The 27,980-nt window shown below is 44.8% G+C and overlaps 1 protein-coding gene across 1 annotated transcript; it reads right to left on the bottom strand.

Annotated features, from left to right (window-relative positions):
- Positions 1-1,326: 1,326 nt before the first annotated feature.
- On the bottom strand, positions 1,327-13,719 carry LOC139752924 (alkaline phosphatase-like). Its single transcript, XM_071668989.1, has 12 exons — positions 13,585-13,719; positions 12,211-12,431; positions 11,333-11,525; positions 9,502-9,665; positions 8,603-8,801; positions 8,234-8,367; positions 6,338-6,439; positions 5,095-5,191; positions 3,824-3,921; positions 3,274-3,397; positions 2,723-3,003; positions 1,327-2,097 (listed from the first exon to the last, which is right to left on the bottom strand). The coding sequence occupies exons 1-12, from the start codon at positions 13,676-13,678 to the stop codon at positions 1,993-1,995; spliced, it is 1,812 nt and encodes a 603-aa protein (XP_071525090.1). The 5' UTR covers positions 13,679-13,719; the 3' UTR covers positions 1,327-1,992.
- Between the last annotated feature and the right edge of the window lie 14,261 nt (positions 13,720-27,980).

Genomic DNA, 27,980 nt, shown 5'->3' with positions numbered 1-27,980 from the left:
CGATTGACTCATAACTATCAGTACCATTTAGTATCATTCAGTATCATTTAGGAGGTGGGGGGGGGGGGTAATGACCTCATCCTTGTGACCAAGTGGGATAGGCCTTTTATGCATACTTTAAGGGCGAGGTGGTTAGGGAGGGAGGGGGGTCCTTACAGGGTCGAGAACCACCCCTCGCCCAACCCCCCTCCTCCCGCGCCACCGGACCTTTCTTTGACCTATTGCCCGCATCCTGACTTGACCTCTGACCTCTTGAATTCAGCAGCGTTCTTCGCTCTGGATCATTCCCCCCCCCAAAAGGTGATTTCCAACCCCCCCCCCCCCATAACTTTAATGTCTATCGTAAGGAGTGGAGGTACTGTCACTTTTGAACAGTCTCTCATCACATTACCGTAGAAAATGGGATATGCAAACTAAGCACCAAGAGGTGTGGTCTCCAGGTCAAAGTTGAATCAGACACAAAAGAAAACGTAGGGTTGTATTGCCCCACCCGACCCAGCTTAACGGCCAGTTCCTATGACCTAGTCTCATGTTCTGACCTCAGGGGAGAGGGTCTCTGCGACTTGTAAAAGGGAGTCCATCACTACCCTGCTTCTGATTGTAGCGCAGATGTTCCATAAAAGGTGTTCTGGAATCATTTGTGTGTGTGTGTGTGTATTATATATATATATATATATATATATATATATATATATATATATATATATATATATATATATATTTTCTTTCAAACTATTCGCCATTTCCCGCATTAGCAAGGTAGCGTTAAGAACAGAGGACTGGGCCTCTGAGGGAATATCCTCACCTGGCCCCCTTCTCTGTTCCTTCTTTTAGAAAATTAAAAAAAAACAAGAGGGGAGGATTTCCAGCCCCCGCTCCCTCCCCTTTTAGTCGCCTTCTACGACACGCAGGGAATACGTGGGAAGTATTCTTTCTCCCCTATCCCCAGGGATAATTATATGTGTGTGTGTGTGTGTGTGTGTGTACAGTCAGATGGAACATATAGAGTATTACATATTTCCTGCGCGTATGAGGAAGCAACTTAAATGAGGCGTAAGCAATATGGGGAGTTGAGAAGACCCAGAAATCCAAAACCTTCCTGTATTACAACACTCAAAATGATGAGACTCAGAGCCAAGGGTTGTGCGTTTCTGTCAACATGGCAGGAGAGGGAAATATTGTACGTTTACATCGCGTTCATATTTTTTTTTTTAGACTATAAGATCCATTGTGCAGGTATTGCCATATTTGTACTCGGTCTAATGAAACCACAGTTTCAGGAAATTGATGTATTTAATGTAATTTATTCTAAGCGTTATATATATGTATATATATATATCAAAATCTTATATGCTAAAGATTTTTACACATACACTCTCAGAAACACGAGTGTGAAACTCTTACCGTAACACACAAATAATAATACCCACACACACACACACACACACAAACAAGTACTTCAGTACTTGGTTTAACATTTGGAAATGGCGATGGCAGATGAACACTGCTTCGGTAAATGCTACTAACGAAATGCTTTTAAAAGATAAGTTCCCGTCTTGTGTTCCGAAGACATAAGATAAAACATATATACAAATATTTTGAGCAATGATTTACAAAATGTCGTAGACATAGTCTTGATATAAACTATGGCAGTTGTAGAACCACAGGGTGATCTGAGGGATCGTCTTTATTGATCACAGGAATGTGGACAACACTGAAGGAATATTTGGAGGCAAAATCTCTGTAGGATCATATGTGAATATACAGAAGACATTAAAGCGAATGGCCTAGTTTCTTATCAAGACAGAACTGCTCTCTGTGGTACTTCATTGATCTCTGAGGATCAATATTAATCGTGTAGTACTTGATTAATCACTGAGGATCAATCTTGATCCCATGCCAAGCGAACGTTAGACCAACTGACGCTGGGAAGCAGCTATGGACAGAGAGAGGCGAGGTGAAGCTTGGTCTTAGGTGGTGGGTCTTGGAGGTTCACACCATACGTCGAGACGGGGCCGACCTCCGACCCAGGAGCTTCTGCAGGTCACTTGCGATGGAATAGCTCCTCACAGACTCCGTGCCCAGAGCTGTCATGATCTGGAATGCAAGATAATCTCTGTGTTAACGGATTGTTCCTTGGCGTTCCTTGTACAAGCAAAGGGGCAAGATATTGTTAAAAGAAGGGGTTGTGGTTAGTGTACATGGCCTTAGACACACACACACACACACACACAGAAAATTAGTCTCGAAATCAGCAAAGCTACAGAGAGTTGAACACATCGGAATGTGAGACATAATCAGATCAAATCAGGGATGAAACGTTGATACGTGTAAACAATAATACGTTTAAAGACACTACATGTAAACAACAACAGTACATGTATACAGACAAACTTGATAAACAGACAACAGAGGTTTGTGGCATGATCGCCTCATCCAACTAGCGTAATTGTCAGAGGAAGGTACTTTCGTGCATTGGTGATTATGATGGTGTTCAGCTGAACACACGAGAAACATGAACAGGTTCTTGAGTACCCAAGTGTTCAAAGTACTGGCTGAACATAATCCTTATTTTTTTTTCTAACCCCTCATAACATTCGCGTAATTAAGCCAAGTACATAAGGAAGCAATTGAGTAATTAGTAAAAAAAAGTCGTGGGTGTGAAGGCGTTCATTTGGGAGGACCTGTGTACCAAGGAGCGAGTGACCACTACACCACCCACCTTCTGTTCGTTGTCGTCCAGCAGATCCTGAAGGATCGAGGAGAGAGTTGGGAACTTTGGCTTGGCAGCTCCTGCTGGTCCAGACTTGGGTTTCCTCAGGCCGTGCAGGAGTATGGTAGGATGTGTCGTGGTAGGTTTAGGAGGGGCGCGGTCCTTGGTGAAGGAGGCGTGGGCCGGCCTCTCGCAGTTGTCTGCACTGGGACCAATGCAGGCAGAGTAGGCCATGGCGTGGGCGACGTAATGCTGCTCGTGGGTTCGATGAAACAGGTGAGACATGGGTCCTGGGTCGTAGAGAGAGAGAGAGAGAGAGAGAGAGAGAGAGAGAGAGAGAGAGAGAGAGAGAGAGAGAGAGAGAGAGAAAAGGAAAATTGTGTTAGTTAACCTACTCCATTAACCTTTATAAGTGTACTGAAGCAATATAGGCCATCTTGGGGAAAAGGTAAAAATGTTTTTAACGGATGATGACTATTAGGAATGATGACAAACGCACTCGTGAGAGAGAGAGAGGCAGTGTGTCATCACTTCGATGTGTCACTTCGATGTGGACTTACCCACTGCCCATATGGCGACGTCCTCCCCTCCGTGGGTCTCCGATAAGGGATACGCGGGCACGGCGGCCTGGCTCCTGTAGTCCATATGCTTAACGTTGGCATCCCTCGGGTCCTGACGCACCACCTATGTCGTGGAGAAATTCGATGATGTTAGTATGCATGCGTAGTGCGCGCCGGGGGGACCTGAGAGAGAGAGGGCCGTGTCTCAGGACATGGTCGCCCTTGGTAGACTCACTTAAGGCCTGTAAGGGAGGGCCATGTCCCAGCTCATGGACGCACCTGAGGAATCTTGAGCCGAGTCACAGGCCATCAGATGGGTATCCCCGTTACAGCTTTGGTGCTCTACTACACATACCCCAGACTTGCTGCTGACTTACTGATCTACCAAGCAGAGAAGGGAGGAACAGCTGGGTAAACTGTGTAGCGCGGTGTCTGCCTCGCGCCGGAGGACAGAACGCAGACCGGTGGATTAGGAGCCAGCGGAGCTGACCACCACACCACAGAGGCACAGACTAAATATCTACAACGCATTAGATCGCGGGGTCTTTACCTTGTCTCCTTCGATGGCGTAGTTATACCCCGGGCCATTGGTGAACATCAGAGTGGTATAAGGCAGGCCATCTATCTTGGATATATCCCCCGTTATACCTGGGGAAAAGAGTATAACCAACAAATGTTCACATGAGACTGACTTTAGGGAAATATTCAATAATCTTGACTTCTCATGAATACAATCATATCCTTTGTGAAAGATGATTGGAGGGAAAACTTCTGTGATAAATGATTAATCATTGAGTACACTCAAAGGTAATGGATTAGCCGATACGGTACAAAGAGAAAGACACAGTGGAACAAAGAGAGACAAAGAGAGAGAGACAGCAAGAGATAATCCAGTTAGGGTCATGATTAACTTCAAGGACAATTGATACTCGTGTGGACGAGAGAAGGCTACGGAAACCCTCCCTGAACATACGTACACGCAACAAATGAATTATCTTTACGGTTGAGTTCGAGAGATTTCAAAATGAACACTGCGAATTCTGTTGTCTCGGTAGGGCTGGTATGTGTGAATGTGAAACGCATTTCTTAATAATCATGGCGTCTGATCTGTATAGGAATTACTCTCGAAATAAAGAATAAATAAGATGCATTGCAACTGTTTGAACACAGTGTACTGTACATTGTATACTTTGGTTTATGAACATTGGGGGATATATATATATATATATATATATATATATATATATATATATATATATATATATATATATATATATATATATTATCCCTGGGGATAGGGGAGAAAGAATACTTCCCACGTATTCCCTGCGTGTCGTAGAAGGCGACTAAAAGGGGAGGGAGCGGGGGGCTGGAAATCCTCCCCTCTCGTTTTTTTTTTTTTTTTAATTTTCCAAAAGAAGGAACAGAGAACGAGGCCAGGTGAGGATATTCCATCAGAGGCCCAGTCCTCTGTTCTTAACGCTACCTTGCTAACGCGGGAAATGGCGTATAGTTTGAAAGAAAGAAGAAAAGAATATATATATATATATATATATATATATATATATATATATATATATATATATATATATATATATATATATATATATATATAAGGAAACCAGGGCAGGACCCTAGTCTTCGTCACACTGTCTGCCATAAAGATGTGAAGATATTTTTTTGGTGTGGTGTACGTCGATAAACACCGCCACAGTGAGGCAAGGGGGTCGTACTGGCAGCACTAGCAGTGGTGGTCGTGGTCGTAGTACCAGCCCAGCACGACCGCCAGCCAGAGACGACAACAACGAGGGATGGACTCACCCAAGATGTCGTTGCCACGGTCGGGGTATCCGTTAATGGTCATAACGTGGGAGTGATCAGCCGTTACCACGACCATCGTGTCCTCCAGGTCGACCTCCTGTGTGGGGCAACGATGAACAACACCTGCTTAACATTGTCTTCCTGCTGCTAACTAGCCTTAGGTTAACATGGTATTTAACATAGGGTGGAATGCGTACTTTTACTGCTTTCTAAGGGGAAAGGTTAACATTGTATTTAACATCAGGGGTTGTATGTGTTTAACTATAAGGGGAAGTTAACATTGTATTTAACATCTGAGGTTGAATCTATTCTTCTACAACTGCTGTATAAGGGGGGAAGTTTACATTGTATTTAACATCTGGGGTTGAATCTATTCTTCTACTGCTTCGTAAGGGAAAGATTAACATTATATGAATTTTAACGTTGGATGTTTTCTCCTTATGCTTCATAAGGTGAAGATTAACATTGTATTTAACATCTGGACTGAGAGCCTTATTAACAAAATTAAGAACCAGAAATGGAGAAATTCGATTACATATCATTCTACCTTCGCTTCTAATACAGGACAATTTGATATCATCTAAAGACTACGTGAAATAACATAGTCATTCTTTTAAGTTCATTTATTCCTTTATTTATCCACACCATCTCCATAATATTGACCAAAGAATTAAGTTCAACTGTGGTGATATCTGACACTGTGTATCTCTGGGGCAATCTCCTAGGTAAGAGTTGAAACAAGGTTGTTAGATGTTTCGAGGTTGTTAGGATCCTTCGCCCACTGATGCGACTTGAGTGTGACTTACAACTGGCGATGTTTCTTTTGGGGTGGAGCAAGGATGAGGGTGGTGGGGTCGAGTTACCGTGAGCAGGGCAAGGTAATGGGGTAAGTGACGGTAAGGTAGGGTTTAAGAGTAAGGGCCAGGGCAGGGTAACAAGGGCCAGGGCAGGGTAACAAGGGCCAGGGCAGGGTGACAAGGGCCAGGGCAGGGTAACAAGGGCCAGGGCAGGGTGACAAGAGCCAGGGCAGGGTGACAAGGGCCAGGGCAGGGTAACAAGGGCCAGGGCAGGGTGACAAGGGCCAGGGCAGGGTAACAAGGGCCAGGGCAGGGTGACAAGGGCCAGGGCAGGGTAACAAGGGCCAGGGCAGGGTGACAAGAGCCAGGGCAGGGTAACAAGGGCCAGGGCAGGGTAATAAGGGTTACACAGTACGGGTTAACAAGGGCCAGGACCCTTATCTTACCTTAAGGACGGCAGCAACGGTGTTGTCCAAGACCACCGTCTCTTCCAACGCTCTGCGAGGTAAGTTGTCATGTAGAGCGTGGTCAATCCTTCCACCTTCAACCTGTTGGCAGACAGACATTGACAACACTGACTGAACACCCCTGTTGGCAGACATACATTGACAACACTGACTGAACACCCCTGTTGGCAGACGTACACTGACAACACTGACAACACCCCTGTTGGCAGACATACACAGAGTTACACTGACTGAACACACCTGTTGGCAGATATACACTGACTTAAACTGACTGAACACACCTGTTGGCAGATATACACTGACTTAACAGTGACTGAACACACCTGTTGGCAGACATACTGACTGAACACACCAACCCACACCTTCATGGAACTGGTTATCTTAAGAGATAAAACAACGATATCAGTTTGACAAAATAAGATAACACCGACCGTGATATGTCATACTGATATTACGTTTTTCGTAATGGGAAATATATCGAAATTCCGCAAAGGTTCGATCTCATATCACATTTTCTGTGATATCCATTCAAAAACCCATGGCGCTTTCGATGTGTCATTTCGGGATAAACCACACAAGTCCCACGAACTAACTAACCAATTAAATCACACGAACTAACTAACCAGTTAAGTCACACGAACTAACTAACCAGTTAAGTAAATTACGGTAGATAAATCATAAATGACACGATAACATTTATGAAATAGAGTTTAATTCAGAGGCTTGGCTTATATCTCCCCAAGTTACGTGTTATCATTTATTTTTTTCTTTTTAGACTGTCTCTTTTTTTTTTTTTAATGACCTTATAGTAATAGGTCATGATATCAGACGGGGTGCTTGCAGGAAGGCGTGGCCGCGCGGAGGTCGAAGAACCAAGTTTTTATATACATAAAGATACTACGTAACAACCCCCCCCACCCCCCACAACCCCACCGCCAACCCCCCCCCCCCCCCAACCCGGGTCTATGCGCCTGCGCAGACTCGCGGCGAACTGTTACGGTTCTTTCGTTGTCTACCCAAGGCCTCTGCCGGCATGCCAAATACAGATCGTAAGTCTTCATAAGGAAGAGGAAGGAGAGAGAAAAAAAATTGCTTTTATACCCTGAGTTGGATGAGTGAATTCATAAAGTATGCGTCTGTCTGTAGGTGCATAATTGCGTCTCTCTGTAGTTTATTATTGCTTCTCTCTGTAGGCTTTTATTGCGTCTCTCTGTAGACTATTATTGAAGTTAATGGGCAACAGAAAGGCGTGGCATATGGGGCATTAATCTCGTGTCGGTGATTTGATTTGATAAAGGAAATGTTACAGAGTTTATCTCATCCAAACAGTTTAGTGCTCCGGACGGGAATGGACGGATGGATGGACAAGATAGACTGAGGCACAGAGAGACGGGACAAAAAAGGTATAGTACCACAACTGAACACATCTTTCCATGTAGATATTTTTCCTAAGTCGGCCCTCATCGTCTTCCACAACCATTTGACCACCACAGCCCTTAACGAAATTTGGAGACTAGAGATAAACGAAAACCAACAATACATTCCCTTTTTAAGAATTAGATGAAATAAAAAAGAGACCCTCTTTATCATAATGATAACACCGTTTATCCGTCGTATCGCATAAATGGGAAAACAGATTTTTCCAGAAATTGGTCAACACTACGAGGCGTCAGCTCTTATTTTACCAATGAATTGTGGTAGACGAAACGTAATCTCTAGTTCAGAGGGTGCAAGCAGAAAAAGCTGGCTTTAGTGAGAGAGAGAGAGAGAGAGAGAGAGAGAGAGAGAGAGAGAGAGCCACGGTGCACTTCGATAAAGAATAATTTACCTATAGGAGAACCTACGAGTTATGATCATGGCAGAGAAGCGACTCACCAGGAGAAAGAAGCCGTTGTTCTTCTCCTGAAGGAACTTCAGTGCCTTCAGGGCCATTTCCTTGAGCGAGGGCGCCCCTGAAGGCCCCACCAAGCGGTCCACCTCGAAGGACGTGTGGGAGTCTGCGAAGAGACCTGATGGGGGACGAAAAGGACAAGGGAGATCAGGTTGACCCATGTTGTACATTGTACCGTGTCTGCTCTGACCAGACCAACTACAACCAAGCAACACTTTCTCTCTTGATTATTGACATCAAATGATTAACCAGTTATTGCACTGTACAGCCCGCCCTCCCTCCCTTCCTCCCCCTAACGTACAGTACCGCCCACGAGACCTCACATACAGTACCGTCCACGAGATCTCACGTACCCAGGAGGTAGTCCGTATCCTCGAGGTCAACACTGTGCAGTTCTCCCGTGTTGGTGACGTAACGACCCGTGTGGCCGCTGTTGGTTTTGTCCTCCAACCATTCCTTCGTCAGGTCCCGTCCGTCCGTCCGGATGCATGTGTCGTTGTCGACCGAGCCCAGACCCGCCCCGAAGACCTGTCGTCCGCCTCCCAGGATCACCTGTGGGAGAGACGGTGTCGTTGTGAACACCAACACGACAAACGTGTCGGCAAAATAAAGACGAAGATGAAGACTGTGGGTCATTAAGCCAGTTGGGCTAACGAGGCTACGTGTCATCATCATGTATCATTAAAGTCATTATCTCAACAGGTTGAGGTGTTTTGGGTCATTAACCTTGACCCTTATGTTGGGGTCATGATCCTTGACCCCTGTGTTAGGTCAGGTCATGATCCTTGACCCCTGTGTTAGGTTAGGTCATGATCCTTGACCCCTATGTTAGGTCATTAACATTGGCCCTTAAGTTGGGTCACTAACCTCTATGTTGGACCCATTAACCTCCTCCCTCATGCTGGGGACCATTAACCTCCTCCCTCATGCTGTGGACCATTAACCTCCTCCCTCGTGGTGGGACCATTAACCTCCTCCCTCGTGGTGGGACCATTAACCTCCTCCCTCGTGGTGGGACCATTAACCTCCTCCCTCATGCTGGGGACCATTAACCTCCTCCCTCGTGGTGGGGACCATTAACCTCCTCCCTCATGCTGTGGACCATTAACCTCCTCCCTCGTGGTGGGACCATTAACCTCCTCCCTCGTGGTGGGGACCATTAACCTCCTCCCTCGTGGTGGGGACCATTAACCTCCTCCCTCATGCTGGGACCATTAACCTCCTCCCTCATGCTGTGGACCATTAACCTCACCTTTATATTCTTTCCTGGGTTTTCAGACACCAGTTGGTCGGCGATGTCCATACATCCGACCCCCTTCTCTCCCAAGTTCCCGTCACACTCCCAGTTCCTGTGGGCGGAGTGGGCGTAGGTTGCCGCGGGCGTGGCGTGGGTCACCCGCGTTGTGGTCACGATACCTGCAAGGTAAGTAACACTGTGTACTCACGATACCTGTTACGTTAGTAACACTGTGTAGTCACGATACCTGCTACGTTATCAACACTGTTTTCACAATACCTGCTACGTTAGTAACGCTGTTTGGTTACAATACCTGCTACGTTAGTAACACTGTTGTGGTCACGATACCTGCCAGATTTGTAATACTGTTTTCACGATACCTGCTACAATAGTAACGCTGTTCGGTTGCAATACCTGCAACGTTAGTAACGCTGGTTACAATACCTGCAACGTTAGTAACGCTGTTTGGTCACGATACCTGCATGATTAGCAACACTGTTTGGTTACAATACCTTCAACGTTAGTAACGCTGTTTGGTCACGATACCTGCATGGTTAGCAACACTTGTTTGGTCACGTTTAAGTGAGAGAGATCGCAAGGGTAGTGTTACGGGATCAGCAAGTGTGGAAAGTTTGTCCACAAGCAAAGAATGCACGAGGCTGAACTCTGCATGGCTGAACATTGCATGGCTGAACCTTGCATGGCTGAACTTTGCATGGCTGAACTTTGCGTGGTTCTTATATAGTGTATTTAGAAGATCACGTAGAGTACTGTTACGGTCGGTGAAACAACGAGTTGATGAACGAACCAAGATGATGATGACATGAAGTCTTGCCATGAAAAGATGGAAAGCCTTCGAACCAAGGTGATTGAGAGAGAGAGAGAGAGAGAGAGAGAGAGAGAGGAGAGAGGTTGGAGAGGTTGATCCATGAGTAGGATATGCAAGCAGCCGTGGTGCATGTGAAAGATAACCACCTCAACAGATGATTTAAGTATTTCCGGTCTCACGAGTCGTTTGATTGTTAGCCCCCCCCCCAAAAAAAAAAAAAAAAACTGGGATCAGTGTTTAGGATACGAAGATAAACCTCTCCGAGCTCAAACCATTATATAGTCCTTAGCAGACGTCATTATATATATATCATACATCATTTCCAGGACTGGAATCCAGGAAGTTTTTAGAAAAAATAAAAGTCACTGTTCCTCCAACACCACGAACTCCAACAAGCTTTTTTTTTTGGTCAATTGGTAGTAAACAATAGAATGCACACGTTGTATATATATATAAAAAGATAAACAATTTACTGCTCCATGACCTTGGGAGAGTTAATTATCAAAACAACAAACTCATGGCCTGAAAACAAAACAAAGATATTCGTAAATGACCTTGATAAATGACCTTTGAACTCTTGCTCGTGCACAACATCAGACAAGTAAAGTCATAGTTATCAAGTCCAAAGTCAACCACTAATGGTAGGGTCATTAAGGACCGTAGTATTGATCTAATTCAGTCCTGAAGAATCAAAGTATTGACCTGATTCAACACTGTTTGTGGTCATTAAGAATCATAGTATTGACCTAATTCACCTTTGTGTATGGGAGGGTTATTAAAAATCAGTATTGACCTAATTCAGCTTCAGGTATGACAGGGTCATTAGAGTCATAGTATTGACCTCATTCAGTCCTAATGGTAGGGTCATTAAGAATCATAGTATTGACCTGATTCAACGCTCTTAATGGTCATTAAGAGTCATAGTACTGACCTAATTCAACCCCTGAGGGTATGTATAGTCACCTAATTCAACTTAGTTTAGGGTAGGGTCATTAATAACTCCAGTATTGACCTGACCTGTGTCCATGCCGGCCTCCTGGGCCCATGTGAGGATGGAGGGAGTGTGGTAGATGGAGTTCCTGCTGGCAGCACAGTCCCCAAGCATGACCTCCGGGTCCAACCCGAGGGTGTAGTAGTTAGCCTTGACCCCACAGAGGTAGGCGGTGGCTGTGGCCGCGCTGTCTGGCACCTGCTTGTCCACGTTGTACGTCTGGAAGGCAGCGAGTGAGAGAGGGGGTGGGTGTGGTCACTGCAGTTGTCGTACTGCACAGGAACTGGATGATGCTAAAGTGCAATGATTAAGAGAGAGAGGAACTGCTGGCTCTTTCTTATAGACGTTCCCAGAGGACGAGAACGTCGCTACGTTACCTGTTAAATCTACGTTAAACTGTCGGTCTATAACTGACGTCGATGGCTTCAGTCACGGACGAAAGTTCTCTCATTCAAGGACGAAACTTGAGCAGGATAAATAGAAGATACACAAGGACGAAGAAAAGATTAGGAAAAGGCAATCTTATCGAGGCTGGTAGACCTTAGATAAGAGCTACAGAGATAAAGAAGCGAGGTATCAAAAGGACACCATTGAAGAATATTTGTGGAAATTATTGACACAGTCTTTTCTCAAATTGTTCAAGTTGTAGGATTTAGGAAAGAGACAAGAACATGGAAGGATTTCCAAAGCTGAGCGGTGAAGGAAAGAAACAGACATCGCACAGATCGTATTCGTCATGAGAGACGATGATTTCCCAGGAAATCTCTCGTCTTCACGACGGCGAGGAGGCAAGATGGAGACGGGAATTAAACTTATGACAATACTACTTTTACCGACAGGAAGACGAAGAAAGAACAAGGAAAGAAACAAAGTAGGACCCAAGTATGAAGCGAGACTTTGGTACCTTGAGGAGCGCCGCGTTGGGGAATCTCTCCCACGTGAGGTATCCTTCCTCTCCATTCCTTCCTTCCTTCTGGCCTTTGTAGATCCTGGCGGCGGTGTTGGCTGTGATGCCCATGCCATCACCAAGGAACATGATCACATTCTTGGCCACATTCCAGTTTTGGCGGACGTTCAGCGCAGCGGCCAGCTCGTTCTGGGCCAGGTCCCACCAGTGCTGACGAGCTGTCCAGTAGAAAAAGGGGGAAAGGAATCGTCAAAAACACAGTCATTACAGAGGTTTAATGGCGAGTGATATCTGGTAGACAATATGGAGGATTGTTTCGATATGTATGGGTGGTATTAAAAGCACTCATAGCTTTATTTATGATATGAATATATCTGTGATTATGCTTGGATGTGATCTAATCTGTTTTAGGCGAGGCCGAAAACGGATTAGAAAAAGGAACACATCGGTTTTCGATTGGCTTCTGTTGTCGCCGGACGACTTAATTTCTTTCTAAAGTTCGAATGCGAAGCCCTGCCGGGGAGGATGTTCATTCTGTACACTTTTATAGCCACTGACGAGTGATGTGGTATAGACATATAGAAGAAACACTGTGGAAAAAAGGTTAGTTTTCACAAAACAGTTCGTCACTCGTGTCTTTTCGTCACATCCGTAGGTGACGACCCCCGCCCCCCCCCCCACTCGTTCAGAGGCCTTGTATAAGAGGACGAACAGTCGTCCAGCGTCACTAGATGACGTTGATCAGTCGTCCTGTACCATAGTAATGTTGTTGCGTCGTCCCGGTAGACGCTGTGGGGTAGACGGGCAGTAGAAAACGGAAGATCACAAAGAACAAAATGGTTTAGAAAGAACTGTCAAAAGTTCGTATCTAATTCTATAAATAAGAGTCAGGTTAGTGGCGGCCCTCCTCCATCCTGTGCTTCAGACTGGGGGAAAATTTAAATGCTTGAAGAGGATTAAAGACCGGAAATGTTATCTGTGCCGCTGTGGTGGTGGCGTTTATAAAAGCGCCTCACTCTACGTCTATCGAGATGTATAGAGTAATCCCAAAACATCAGGTTAAGTCTGTTTTTATCCATATTTCTCCATCTCTTTCTTTCATGAAATCCGTCTCATCAACTTCATTAGGTTTACACATCTGAGATATCACACACACACACACACACACACACTCACACACACACAGAGGCTTTCGATTGTTATAGGAATCACCTTCGTCAAGCAGTTCAAGCTAACCCAAAACCAGTCGCTCGCTCTCTCTCTCTAGGGTGGCCCAGGTACAAGACGACCACATTTCCTCACACGTCCCGACCCACCCAACCCACCTCCCGCCGCTCGAACGGAAGAGAACGACAACATTAGCACTCTTACCTTCCAGCTCACGTCGTCCACCTTGTGTTGTCGTAGTGGTGATGAGGAGGAGGAGCAGCCCCCCATACCATATCAGCGTCTTCCACATCCTCATCCAGGTGGTCTTCCTCCTCCTGTGTCGCCTGCAGCATGGAGACAGACGCTCATTGTTATTACCACCTCCCGTGTCGTATCCTCCAACCCCAGGACACTTGAGGGATAGTACGACACAGAGGGCACACACGCACACACACACACACACACACACACTCCCCTATTCATATACCTAAACAATGATCGAGGATCAAACAGTGCACACGTTATGATGTCGACTTGCGACACCCGGCACTGGAGTGTTTGGCACTTCCCTCCACACAGGTTTTCGAATCCGTCCGCATGCACCCATGTTTTTAACTGCAGACTCTGGGTCTGTCTGACAGAATGAGAGTTTAGAACACTTCTGAAGCCGATGTATGGTATAGCATTCTTCAGAAACTGATTCTAGAACCATCGTCCATCACTTTGCTCTTCAGCCTCGTGTCTTTCCAACACAAAAAGTTTGATCAATTCATATCGTTGGCATTAGCAGCCAATTTTTGTCACTCCAACTCCCAGTGGTTTGAAAATGGGCTCGTTTGCATGCCAGGACCCTCCGAAATCGGCCCTCTTCTTTGAATGCTACCTACCCCTTCGTCATAAACAATCGCCACAGATAACCTCTTTCTCTAATGACCTGATTCGAGAGGATCGGGTACTCGAAGTCAAAGATGTGTTTTCCCCCGTTCAAAGGTGTCGTCGGCACGAGGCCTTCCGCTACTGTGAGGGGATCACTTGCAACTTGCTGGCTGATAAAGGCTCTCGCTCTCTCTCTCTCGCCCACTAAAAGATCCATGAAGGAAAATCCGCCCGTCGAAACCCGCCACTTGGACTTCTTTACCTCACTGGGTTCTCCGTTGATCCTATTGCGTTCAGAGAACCCCCCCAGTCCGGGTAGGTTATGTGTGTGTTCTCTCTCTCTCTCTCTCTCTCTCTCTCTCTCTCTCTCTCTCTCTCTCTCTCCCACACACACACACACACACACACAGTGCTTGGGGAATTTCCCTTCACTATGACAAGGCTGGAAATGCTGCAGTTCATAACCAGGCCAGAAAATTTATTCGTGGGTGACTCAGATCCGGAAAAGAGAAAGAAATAGGAATTTCGGACCACCGTTCATGCGTTCAAGGGAGTGTAAGGAATCGGTGCTTACGTCTTACGTCAGCGTCGTAACGGGAAATACAAAGATATCTTTTGTTCTGTTGGCTGTAGAGTACTGGGTATGGCTACAAAGTGTTGTGGGGTCGAAACGATGAGTCCTGTATACCTACCACACACACACACACACACACACACACACACACACGGCATAAAGAAGGTTCCACAAATAGAATAATAGAACAGACCACACACAAGTTTACTACTATACGCACAGAAACTCATAAAAACCTCTACGCAGTTACACATTACAATGAAAAGGCGTACCCATGTTATGACGCAATTCAGCGCCGTAGGTAAGTAGGGCCTTCCCAAGCGCCCGCCCACATCACATGTGTGTGTGTACTGTGTATGTGACTGATGTGTGTGTGTCCGGAAACGTTTCCTTGGGTTATCCCTGGGACCTTCCAGTTTTCGTCCCACAATAATTCCAAGCGGTCTGCCTTTCACCTGCTACTGTGAGACGTCACACGAACAAGGTCAGGGAACACCTGCGTGACCATTAAGCATGACGAAGCCTTTACTGGCCCAGTGTGATATGGAAGTGCGAAGGTAATATAGAGTACATTTTAGTGCCATAACTGCAGTTTAGTGTTTCAAAGTGTTGGTATCTAGGTACTTATATAATGTTACTCGACTACGAGACAATGATATTCGTTTCAAACTTCATGAACGAGGATGATGTAGAAAAGTTCTTACGTAGATGTAAAGAAGTTCCTTACATAGGTGTAGAGAAGTTCCTTGCGTAGGTGTAGAGAAGTTCCTTACATAGGTGTAGAGAAGTTCCTTGCGTAGGTGTAAAGAAGCTCCTTACATAGGTGTAGAGAAGTTCCTTACATAGGTGTAGAGAAGTTCCTTGCGTAGGTGTAGAGAAGTTCCTTACATAGGTGTAGAGAAGTTCCTTGCGTAGGTGTAAAGAAGCTCCTTACATAGGTGTAGAGAAGTTCCTGCATAGGTGTAGAGAAGTTCCTTGCGTAGGTGTAAAGAAGTTCCTTACATAGGTGTAGAGAAGTTCCTTGCGTAGGTGTAGAGAAGTTCCTTGCGTAGGTGTAGAGAAGTTCCTGTGTAGGTGTACAGAAGCTCCTTACGTAGGTGTACAGAAGTTCCTGCATAGGTGTAGAGAAGTTCCTTAGGTAGGTGTAGAGAAGTTCTTTACGTAGGTGTAGAGAAGTTCCTGCGTAGGTGTAGAGAAGTCCCTGCCTACAGACCGCCTAGTTTAATGTAGAAATACAAGCGCCTTAACGATACTGCTATGAACGAGTGTTTGAGATATGTTCATCATATAAAAATAATATATCGACTGAATTATCATCAGTTTTTCATACTTGGATGTTCAACCGGTTTTATTTTATTTTCTCTTGCCCAGGAATTTTCAGAGGCCTTTCTCTTCCATGTGTGTGTGTGTGTGTGGGGGGGGGGGGGTATATATGCAAAGACGTATGCTCATGCGTATAACAGGTCTGGTCAGAAGCCATTTCTTCACCCCTTCCTCATCTTCACTACAACCATATACACATCTTCACTACACTAATATCTTCATCTTCACTATACCCATATAGATCTGGACAGAAGCCATTTCTTCACCCCTTCCTCATCTTCACTACAACCATATCCACATCTTCACTAGAGGAGCATCCTCATCTTCACTATACCCATAAAGATCTGGACAGAAGCCATTTCTTGACCCCACCCTCTTCACTAAACCAACATTCTCATCTTCACTACACCCATACAGGTCTAGTGAGAAGCTATTTCTTTGCCTTATCCTCATTTTCTCTTCTTCCACTACACCACTGGCCTTTCACCTGACACTTTACGCCTTAGGTCAAGACACATCTTCATCACAGCAAAGATGCGTTTTTGCTAACCCTTACACGTGAAGTCCGGTATTTTTCCAGTGAAAAGTCTTGACTGTTAAAAAGATCATGAAAAAGAAAATATTAAAGTACACACCATATGGGAATTTTGGGTTCTACTGTCCAAATCTGGTTATGCTATATCTATCAATGGCGAGTGTGGAAAGTTGATTGCCAAGTGTGGCTAGAGTGTTAGTATGAGTTACGATATTACATTCTAGTTCACAATGAAAAAAGAAAGTTCAGAAATGAAAATCAGAAATACTTCATATGAATGGCAAAAATAAAATCCCTCAGCTGTTTGCCCGGCCATTATGCTTGCAACTCGACCACTTCACTGGCCTGTAGTGACTCACAACATCCTTTCAGTAGCGAATACTGCATCTTACTTGAGAATCAAAAGTTTTTTCAAAACTCTTCATGGAACCTAGAAGAGCTGTTTAGTGAGATCACTGGTTGTAAGTTTAGTCTGGCGAGTCCGGGGAATGCGAAACATTTCGAGCCATAATACCTCCTTCTTGAGCACCAGATATGTTTGTGAATCTAATTCCTAACCCGCAGATACTTACTCTACCTTGTCTCACAGTCACAGACTGGCGAACCTCGCCTGTGTACAATTGTTTTGCTTCTGGATCGTACTCTTCTCTTTTGAAAGATCTCTCAAATCTCTGAGCATCGATTTCGACTTAGATCGGACCTGCACGCAAACGGAAACCTGGTCCGCACTTTTTAAAGAAATATGGGCCATAAGGTCTTGCATTATCCTCATTCACATCATCCGATCCACAGTCCGAAAATGACAGAGATTCGGAACTCTCTTCGAAAGTGGGGACTTTGCGGCGCAAATCGGAATCAGGATATAACGCAGTTGCATCATACGGTTTCCCGTGAGACGAAGTGTCTCTAGGATTTTCTTCGTGCGGAGAAAATTGAAATGATTTCTTGTCAAAGGATTCCGGAGATTTTACATGAGGAGAATCTTGATCAGAAGAAGAGGAGGAAGGTTTCCCAGTTTTGTTAGAGCTGAAGTGGCTGAAATGAGGTTGTGAGTTGGTATGTTTTACCATGGACCTCGTTGGTACTATTGGTATTTCTTCTTCAGACCAAGAGTCGGTTGTTCTGTCTGAGGAAGACGTTTCCTCGGAATCTTTATCAGAGGAGGCGCCAACCTTGACCAAGACTTCCTTCTTAACTGATATCTCCTGCAGGACCCCGTCGATGTACACAGGTTTTCGCACCTAAATAGGTTTTATCACAAATTTTCCCCCTTTCCTACTCCTAGTAATCATAGTGCTGCGTCTCTTCACATCTCTCCTCCGTTTCTTTTTTCTACGTTCTGCAGACGAAGATTCACTTGATGTTTCCTCTGACGAATATTTAGTCTTCCTGGCTACTGCCTTATGCATGACCCCGCCGTTGTACTTACTTCTTCCCTGCCTGTTAGGTTTGGTTAGAGATTTTTCCACTTTCCTCCTCTTAGTAGCCTTAGTGTCGCATTTTGCCACTTGTCTCTTCCGTTTCTATATTCTGTGGTCTTCACTTGATGTTTCCTCTGACGAATCTTTATTCTTCCTGGCTACTGCCTTATGCATGACCCCGCCGTTGTACTTACTTCTTCCCTGCCTGTTAGGTTTGGTTAGAGATTTTTCTACTTTCCTCCTCTTAGTAGCCTTAGTGTCGCATTTTACCACTTCTCTCTTCCGTTTCTTTGTTCTATGATCGTCACTTGATGTTTCTTCTGAGGAAGACACACTCGTGGAATCTTCATCCTTTAGAGATTTTTCCACTTTCCTCCTCTTAATAACCTTAGTGTCGCATTTTACCACTTCTCTCTTCCGTTTCTATATTCTGTGGTCTTCACTTGATGTTTCTTCTGAGGAAGACACACTTGTGGAATCTTCATCCTTTAGAGATTTTCCCATTTTCCTCCTCTTAATAACCTTAGTGTCGCATTTTACCACTTTTCTCTTCCGTTTCTTTGTTCTATGGTCGTCACTTGATGTGTCTTCTGAGGAAGACACACTCGTGGAATCTTCATCCTTTAGAGATTTTCCCATTTTTCTCCTCTTAGTAACTTTAGTGTCGCATTTCTCCACTTTTCTCTTCCGTTTCTTTGTTCTATGATCGTCACTTGATGTTTCTTCTGAGGAAGACACACTCGTGGAATCTTCATCCTTTAGAGATTTTCCCATTTTTCTCCTCTTAGTAACTTTAGTGTCGCATTTCTCCACTTTTCTCTTCCGTTTCTTTGTTCTATGATCGTCACTTGATGTTTCTTCTGAGGAAGACACACTCGTGGAATCTTCATCCTTTAGAGATTTTCCCATTTTCCTCCTCTTAATAACCTTAGTGTCGCATTTTACCACTTCTCTCTTCCGTTTCTTTGTTCTGTGGTCTTCACTTGATGTTTCTTCTGAGGAAGACACACTTGTGGAATTTTCATCCTTTAGAGATTTTCCCATTTTTCTCCTCTTAGTAACTTTAGTGTCGCTTTTCTCCACTTTTCTCTTCCGTTTCTTTGTTCTATAGTCGTCACTTGATGTTTCTTCTGAGGAAGACACACTCGTGGAATCTTCATCCTTTAGAGATTTTCCCATTTTTCTCCTCTTAGTAACTTTAGTGTCGCTTTTCTCCACTTTTCTCTTCCGTTTCTTTGTTCTATAGTCGTCACTTGATGTTTCTTCTGAGGAAGACACACTTGTGGAATCTTCATCCTTCGGAGAGCTTTCCACTTTCCGCCTCTTAGTAATCTTAGTGTCCTCCTCTTCTTTCTATCGTTTCTATGTTGTATGATCTTCACTTGATGTTTCCTCAACGGAACACAAACTCGGTTTGCTCCTCTCAGTAACCTCAGGTTCGCGTTTCACCACTCCTTTGAATTGTTTCTCCTCTTCCCGCCTCCTTTCGTCTTGCTATACCTGCAGCTCCAGCCATTAATTCATATTCTCAGTTTCTCCGAATAACTGGTTTTCCCCTTTCATTTCTTTCCATGGATCCCGTAACATCTCTTTGTTGGGTTGTTCGCTCTTCATACTCTGGCCAGGGTACGGCTGCAATGGCAGCTCCAAACGAATACTCTTACTTGGGAATTGCGTAAATGTCACCGCTCCTGTCCTCCATATCTATGTTCTCGGTTTCCACAACGGAGCCTCATTTTGTAACTCTTCTGGCCTGATTCGCTTCGACCTATCTAGTGGAGGATAATCCCCATAGCCGTAACCCATTTCCATCTTTCGTTTTCCTTTCGGATCAGACATTTTGTGTGTGTGATCTGTTTTGCTCCCGACCTGTTTGTTTACTAATCTCTGTGACTGGAAAGTACTTCATAATGATATGCAAGACAGCACATCAAAGTAAAGTTGGACCGTGCCAAATAGTGTAGTGTATATAAGGGGCAATTATAGTAGTTGGAATGTCTAATGACTTCGGGATAACAGGGTTGTTAGGATTTCTAATGACTTCAGGATAACAGGGTTGTTAGGATTTCTAATGACTTCAGGATAACAGGGTAGTTAGGATGTCTAATGACCAGGATAACAGAGTAGTTAGGATGTCTAATGACCAGGATAACAGAGTAGTTAGGATGTCTAATGACCAGGATAACAGAGTAGTTAGGATGTCTAATGACCAAGATAACAGAGTAGTTAGGATGTCTAATGACCAGGATAACAGAGTAGTTAGGATGTCTAATGACCAGGATAACAGAGTAGTTAGGATGTCTAATGACCAAGATAACAGAGTAGTTAGGATGTCTAATGACCAGGATAACAGAGTAGTTAGGATGTCTAATGACCAAGATAACAGAGTAGTTAGGATGTCTAATGACCAGGATAACAGAATAGTTAGTATGTCTAATGACCAAGATAACAGAGTAGTTAGGATGTCTAATGACCAGGATAACAGAATAGTTAGTATGTCTAATGACTTCAGGATAACATAGTTATGGTTTCTTAGTGTTTACGGGGTAACAGAGTTGTGAGGGTTATCAGTGACAACAGTAATGTATTGTTAGGTTACATGAAGATGGTCATCTAAAATGCACATGATGCAAAGGTACATGCTGGGCGGAGGGTTAGGTTAGGTTAGGTTAGGTTAGGTTACGTTAGGTTAGGTTAGGTTAGGTTAGGTTAGGTTACGTTAGGTTAGGTTAGGTTAGGTTAGTTTAGGTTAGGTTAGGTTAGGTTAGGTTAGGTTAGAAAAATCGTGGCGTTGATTACCTCTGGAAGGCATGTTATATCAACACGAAAGCCTTGTTCTAAGAGATGCTAATCAGAGACGTCACTTAATTAAACATGTCTGAAAAAAAAAGGGGGGAGAGTTATATAAGAAAAAAAAGAATACAACAACTGCATTTAATGATCCATTTCATGTTAGAGATGGTTTCCTTCGTGTATTGGTCAGTTCTGCTCATCAAAAGAGCTTGGAAATGGTGTATCTCCGACCAATTGGCACTGCTGAAGTCCATTGTGTACACATGAGAGAGAGAGATAGATAGATAGATAGATAGATAGATAGATAGAGAGAGAGAGAGAGAGAGAGAGAGAGAGAGAGAGAGAGAGAGAGAGAGAGAGAGAGAGAGAGAGAATGTGGATGAGGGTTAATGGTACACATACGACCTTATTATAGCCGTGTAAGTTTCGATTATCAACAGACCAAAACTCCCTCGTGCTCGCTGGTAAACATTGCACACGTTTTCATAAATGACCCAACGCTGTCAGTAAAAGAACTAAGACGATCTAATCATATCCATAGGTGATCAGAACACGTTTCATCCTATTCGTTCTGTCCGTCCTCCCACGTCAGGTCGAATTTTTTTTTTCTTTTTTTTTTTTTTTTTTAGCACAGGATAAGAAAGAATTTAAGATCCTTTAACGATGGTTTGGTAGGGAACATCTCTTCAACCTCCGGAAAAAAACGAATAGAGAAAGTTCAAAGTTCTTAACATTGCTGAATAAGGTCCATGAACACGACGGTATATGGTCCTTGAACACGATGGTACGATCCGTGAGCACGATGGTATACGATCCTTGAGCACGACGGTACGACCCTTGAGCACGACGGTACGACCCTTGAGCACGACGATACGGCCCTTGAGCACGACGGTACGACCCTTGAGCACGACGTTCCGACCCTTGAGCACGACAGTGCGACCCTTGAGCACGACGGTACGACCCGTGAGCACGACGGTACGGCCCTTGAGCACGACGGTACGACCCGTGAGCACGGTGGTACGACCCTTGAGTATGTCGATACGACCCTTTGTACACGATGATATGCCCCTCGATTACGTCGGCACGACCCTTTAGTGCGACGATGCGACCCTTGAGCATAATGGACAAGACCTTTGACATGAGCCATACAGATCAGGTCGAATTTGAGTCACACCATCATAAATCAAAGGTCTGACCGTCATATCCAAGGGTCGTACGTCGTGCTCAAGGGTCGTACCGTCGTGCTCACGGGTCGTACCGTCGTGCTCACGGGTCGCACCGTCGTGATCACGGGTCGTACCGTCGCGCTCAAGGGTCGTACCGTCGTGCTCAAGTGTCGCCTCGTCGTGCTCAAGTGGTCATCGAGCAGACTCCGTTGCCCCTGTGAGCGCCTCGTCTCTCACAAACCTTGACCCGATGCCAGTAGCAAGTCCCTCCACACCCACCCCAACAGGTCAAGCCTCCGCGGTTACCCATTTTGACCTTCTCAGCTCCAGATTCGCTCCTCTGACCTTCCCAACCCCAAGCCAACCAACCCACTAGGTCCCTGGTCTGCCATCGACTCCAGCTGACCTTTCCATCTATCGCGAACCATCAGTCAAGAATGACAACCTGTAGCCAATCTCACCCCACCTCCTCAAACCCCACACTTCTGTCACCTCCCTTCTGCCCCGTCGAACGAAACGATACGGAAACATATATATATTTAATCAAGGCAACTGGATACAGGAATAAGCTCCCTGCTGTTGCCAGAAACGTTCAGACAATAGAGTCATTCATCAAAATACTAGTTTATCCTCAAGCTGGTTCATTAAGAAACTAGTTTATCCTCAAGCTGGTTCATTAAGCAGATAATGAGTGAAACATCTGTTCCTTCGGCGAGTGACGTGATCACAGGCCAATAGATCATCTATTGCCAGTTTATGATGACTCAATAGTGGTGTTGTACGAGCCTGCCTTCTTCTACTACTATAATGTAGAGGTCCACTTCCTCCCCTTCAACCGTGAAGGTAATCACCACACGAGAGCAGTCGAGTTGATGGAGGAAGATGAAGAGCCCAAAGTTCATCATCCTCCAAATGTCTCGCTTTAATTAATGAACCAACCCGCCCGAGGGACGAAGGACTGAAGTGTTACCAGAAGGTTTTACAACCCTCATCGGCTGGCGACTAACGGGAAGGGCGTTCTAAATGGCTCCACAGAACAGACACATTTGACAGGTAACCTTGGTAACATTGTTTTTATACCAACACCTCAAACCAATGTTCCGGGTTCGATTCTCACTATCAAAGCACCATTCCTAACTATATACATCCTAGGTCAGCTATGTAGCTACAGTAACAAGTGTCTAAACTATTTCATCTTGATATCAAACTCAAATACGCGTTTTTGATCACTAGGATCAATAGATCATCCACCATATTGATCACCAGCCAAGGGCTCTTCCAGACGATCAATCGTCGCGTCTCTTTTTTTTTCCCCCCAGTCTCGCCGTCATCCACCAGGGGAGGCAGGGAGGCATAAAGGTCTCCGCTGAAGGACGGTGTATAAAGTTCACACTCACCCTCCCTCCCTCAGCTCCTACTGGTGCTGGCCACCTCCTCCTCCTTCTCCCGTGGGAGCGGGAAGCGCTTGCTTGCTTGCTTCTGTCTCTCAAGACACTTGATCACTCCTCTCCCCTTACAGGCCCACTGGAGAGAGAGAGAGAGAGAGAGAGAGAGAGAGAGAGAGAGAGAGAGAGAGAGAGAGAGAGAGAGAGAGAGAGAGAGAGAGAGAGAGAGAGAGAGAGAGAGATGCCCATCAGGGACGAAATGTACTCATCGGGATATATTTTCCCCCACATTTAAAAAAAGCTTCTCTCTCTCTCTCTCTCTCGTCACTCACCATTGGTCAGTGTGTGAGGTTCAGAAGGAAGCGACTAGGAGAGAGAGAATGAAAAAAAAAGGTCGAGTTATACAGCATTGTAGCCCGTTGGAACTGCTGCTTTCCGTAGCGCAGGAGGTGGATCAGTCAACAGGTAACTTTATTGGAAGGTCGATCTCAACGCTTGCTTGAGTACACACACTGACACGTCCATTATGCTCCCAAGACTTATATACAAGTTGAGTATTATCCCAACCTGTACAGTCATAAGGCTTATTATCCCAACCTGTCCAGTCATAATGCTTATTATCCCAACCTGTCCAGTCATAAGGCTCGAGCAGTCAAGGCTAGAACCTCCCGACGCAAGAAAACGTTCAACACAGACACTGTTCACTGACGCAAGAAAACGTTCAACACAGACACTGTTCACTGACGCAAGAAAACGTTCAACACAGACACTGTTCACTGACGCAAGAAAACGTTCAACACAGACACTGTTCACTGACGTGAGTTCAAAATGTGTTCACTTATTTTTCCCCCTCTGGTGTCGTCACTGTTCAAGCTATTCACGCTCGTATGACGTACCTGTGGACGAGGGGTAATTCTTGCACGTTTACATCTCGTAAATGTAAAACATTGACTCCTGTATGTAAACGCAGATGCTGTCATGGTAAATTAGAATCTGTTTGGTGGAGTTTTCTGCCGTTCGTTTCCCCCTGTTGTACGCCACTGACGGACCCACAACGCGTACTATTGAAGCCATAGACTTAACCTCGCATGTTCTCTCCAGCATTTTCTCTTGAGATCTTCGACGGAACTCCAATACTCCTCTCTATTGCGATCACAGACGTACCTCCAACCGTTTTCCTCTTGCGACACCCGACGTATCTCCACTCGTTATCCTCCGTTACGACCAATGACGTACCTCCAACTACTGTCCTCTGTTGCGACCCCCGACGTACCTCCAACGGTTGCGACCCCCGACGTAGTCTCTTGCTACGTGGCTGTAGGATGGACTCCCACGGGAGTCATGTAGGAACCCTTGCAACACGACACGGGCCATTCTACCTAATGTGGTGACGTAGTCTACCTACCTAACCTGACGTCCCAGACGGCGTCAAGGCGTTCCACAGGGGTGACGTAAACCCGACCCCTTCAAAAAATTTTTCTCCTCCTAATGATCCAGTTTCCAGTGATGGAACGTCAGGTGATGATGACTAACCCCCCTCTCCCTCGTATCGTTTTCTGAATACCAGAGAGAGAAAGAACAAAAAAAACCCTGCATACATAAAGCTGTTCACCTTTAACAGCCGACTACCTCAATGAGCAAGTGTCGAAGAAGACATATTTGGGTCTACTGACGTGACTGCATAAGGGTCAAACTTTAAGGAGCGACGTCTGTGTTGCTTTAGTCCCTTACAGGAGCAGTGAGTGAGTGGCCAATCACGACGACCGACCGCCACCTTCCCCTCTTATCATTTCCCCCCCCAGCTCCTGATTGGGGCGCAAGGCCCGGAAGCTGGAAGGATCATGTGAACGATACACTTACACAGCGATGAGTGAATTGGTAGTCATGTCGACGCACACGGTGTGTGTGTGTGTGTGTGTATACCAACGATAACAATCGACAAGGAACTGAGTGTACACACCGACTCGACCTTCGTAAACAAGATACGCAGAGCGTATGCAAAGTGAATCAGCCCGTCTAAGCACCAGCTAGGAACGCAAGTGAATACGGCGCTAAAAATCACTCCGTCAGCAAGTCAGAATTTAAAGAAAAAAAAAATAAAGAAATATATGGCATTTAGAATAACTAGATAAGCAGATTCTCAGAATGGTAAATAGAATAGTTCTTTGAACAAGAATATCGTTCGCCATTGCTCTGAAGATGTGAGGCGGAAGTAAGGAAATCAAGAACATAACCTGTAGAGGTTTTGTAAAGGGGGAGGGGGGATATATATATAGGGTAAAGGGGTTCTGATCTTACCCCTCATCTCTGGAGTGGGTAACGGCGATCATGCGCTAGGTGCTGGGAAAACCTTCTGCTCCTGGGAACTCACGCAAGAGCAATTAGGGGGAATATATATATATATATATATATATATATATATATATATATATATATATATATATATATATATATATATATATATATATTTTTTTTTTTTTTTAGATATCTTATCACTTGAAGGGAAGATAGTCAGTTCTTATCTTATGCACATGATATAAGAGAGAGAGAGAGAGAGAGAGAGAGAGAGAGAGAGAGAGGAGGGGAGAATTTTTTTTCTTTTTCTTGGCATGGCTGAAGAAGCTGTGTAGTAATGCCAGTGTTGTGTTCTACTGTTATGGGTATTGTTGTATATAATGTTACTGTTATAGATACTGTTGTGGATAATGCATCAGCTGATTGAGAATGTGATGTGGGGTGACTGCACTTCACAGCTAGGCCGAGAGTGAGGAGAGGGGGGGGGGGGTGGCTCAAGGATAGTGTGGCAGTGGTTGACCACTAACCTATACACAACAACCTTGGCAACCCCGAGGAGAAAAAGAAATAGAAAACGGTCAGATGACTTTCAGATGCCTCCTGTTACCCCCCGTTTTCTTTCTTTTTATCATCATTATGACATCGTAAAATAGCGAAACACATCCCATCCTCTTTCTTTCTTTCTATCTTCTTTTTTTTTTCATATTCAATCATGCCATATTCTTTTACTTTAACTCTTCCCATCCTTAACAGATTATCACGAAAGGCAATATTTGGTGATGTTTACGTCGAGAGCGAGGCCTTCGGACACCGAAAATGATATGCATTATTCGTGGCAGACCCGTGGCGGGGGGGGGGGGGGGGGGGGGGGGATGTCAATGGCGTGAGGGTATTATGTAAACATTGGTCTTGTGATGTCTTCGTCCATGCAACACAGCTCTTGCAATAATATTACCTCACACCTGCGGGTCTGGTAATGACCCAGTTGCGTTTGGTGACAGCCCTAGAGTATATATGTATATATATATATATATATATATATATATATATATATATATATATATATATATATATATATATATATATATATATAACCTGAGGTGCCATACTTGGACTTAAACTGATTGAAAATGTCCTTTAACTTTAGTGGAATGTTTAGACTGTGGACGAAGAACTTAAGGCTTCCTAACTTCACGAAGATGATATGCAAATGACTTAGTCTGTCCATTTGTTGACGTTGTTTGTTAAGTACAACGTTATCGTGTTCTGTTGACGCGTTGGGTCACAGCGTTGTAACGAAAATGTACCTCGTAGGCAGCGAGGTATTTTATACCGTACCGTCTTGGTCAAGGGTTAATGTACCGTCGTGCTCAAGGGTCGTACCGTACCGTCTTGGTCAAGGGTTAATGTACCGTCGTGCTCAAGGGTCGTGCCGTACCGTCGTGCTCAAGGGTCGTACCGTACCGTCGTGTTCAAGGGTCGTACCGTACCGTCGTGCTCAAGGGTTAACGTACTTTCTTGCTCAAGGGTCGTACTACCCCCCCCCCCCCCCCCCGAGTACCGTTGCATCTTCCCTAAGTCTTCACGTCATTCGCAAGTGACTTGGGCATAAGGAAGCGGAGTAATACTGGCCCGTCTCCTCCTCGTCAACCCCCCAGGACGCCTGACGCAAGGCCGCCAGCACCACCACCGCCGCCAGAAAAACTAGTCCAGTTAAACAACTTGGCCCACGCCTGTATCACGGGGGCAAGAGACATTGCATTCATTAATTTAAACTTTTACTTTCCGCTGACGATCCCTCGTCCAACTACTCCCAAACTAAAACGTTAAGTTAGCGAAGGTTATGAACTCTCATCCGAGAATGTTAAAAAGAAAAATATGATTTTTTTTTCCTCTTTCGACCGTTCATCAATTTTCCATAACTTTTTTGGCACGTGATTCAGATCAAACTCTTGAATAATCTAATGCTCTCAGATGTACGTAGATAACCAAAATAGATAACCAAAGTAGACAACCAAAAGCCTTGCTGTAATATAACCCCTAAAATGTAAAATAAGTCACTGAATTGTTTTTTTTTTTAATTGTGATTTGCTGACCCAACCACACTCACAACCCACACCCTTTCCTTCGGTGGTTTGGTCACCACCGTCTTTATCCTGTTCGTCAAACGTCAGTCGAAAGATAGGATAGATAATTACGTCACTGAAATGGCCAGTGTTGCCCCTCACTCCATGTTCTTTACGAGACAAA

Source organism: Panulirus ornatus, chromosome 13, assembly GCF_036320965.1.
Source record: "Panulirus ornatus isolate Po-2019 chromosome 13, ASM3632096v1, whole genome shotgun sequence".
Taxonomy (NCBI): Eukaryota; Metazoa; Arthropoda; class Malacostraca; order Decapoda; family Palinuridae; genus Panulirus; species Panulirus ornatus.
This window is presented reverse-complemented; position numbering and strand designations above follow the sequence as displayed.

Excerpts from the sequence above, each read along its gene's own strand:
- LOC139752924 (XM_071668989.1), bottom strand. The coding sequence starts at position 13,678 with ATGAGGATGTGGAAGACGCTGATATGGTATGGGGGGCTGCTCCTCCTC. Across the intron at positions 8,368-8,602 it reads GGATACGGACTACCTCCTGG|GTCTCTTCGCAGACTCCCAC; the intron begins GTACGTGAGATC and ends GTCCCCCATCAG. Across the intron at positions 2,098-2,722 it reads TGGACGACAACGAACAGAAG|ATCATGACAGCTCTGGGCAC; the intron begins GTGGGTGGTGTA and ends CTTGCATTCCAG.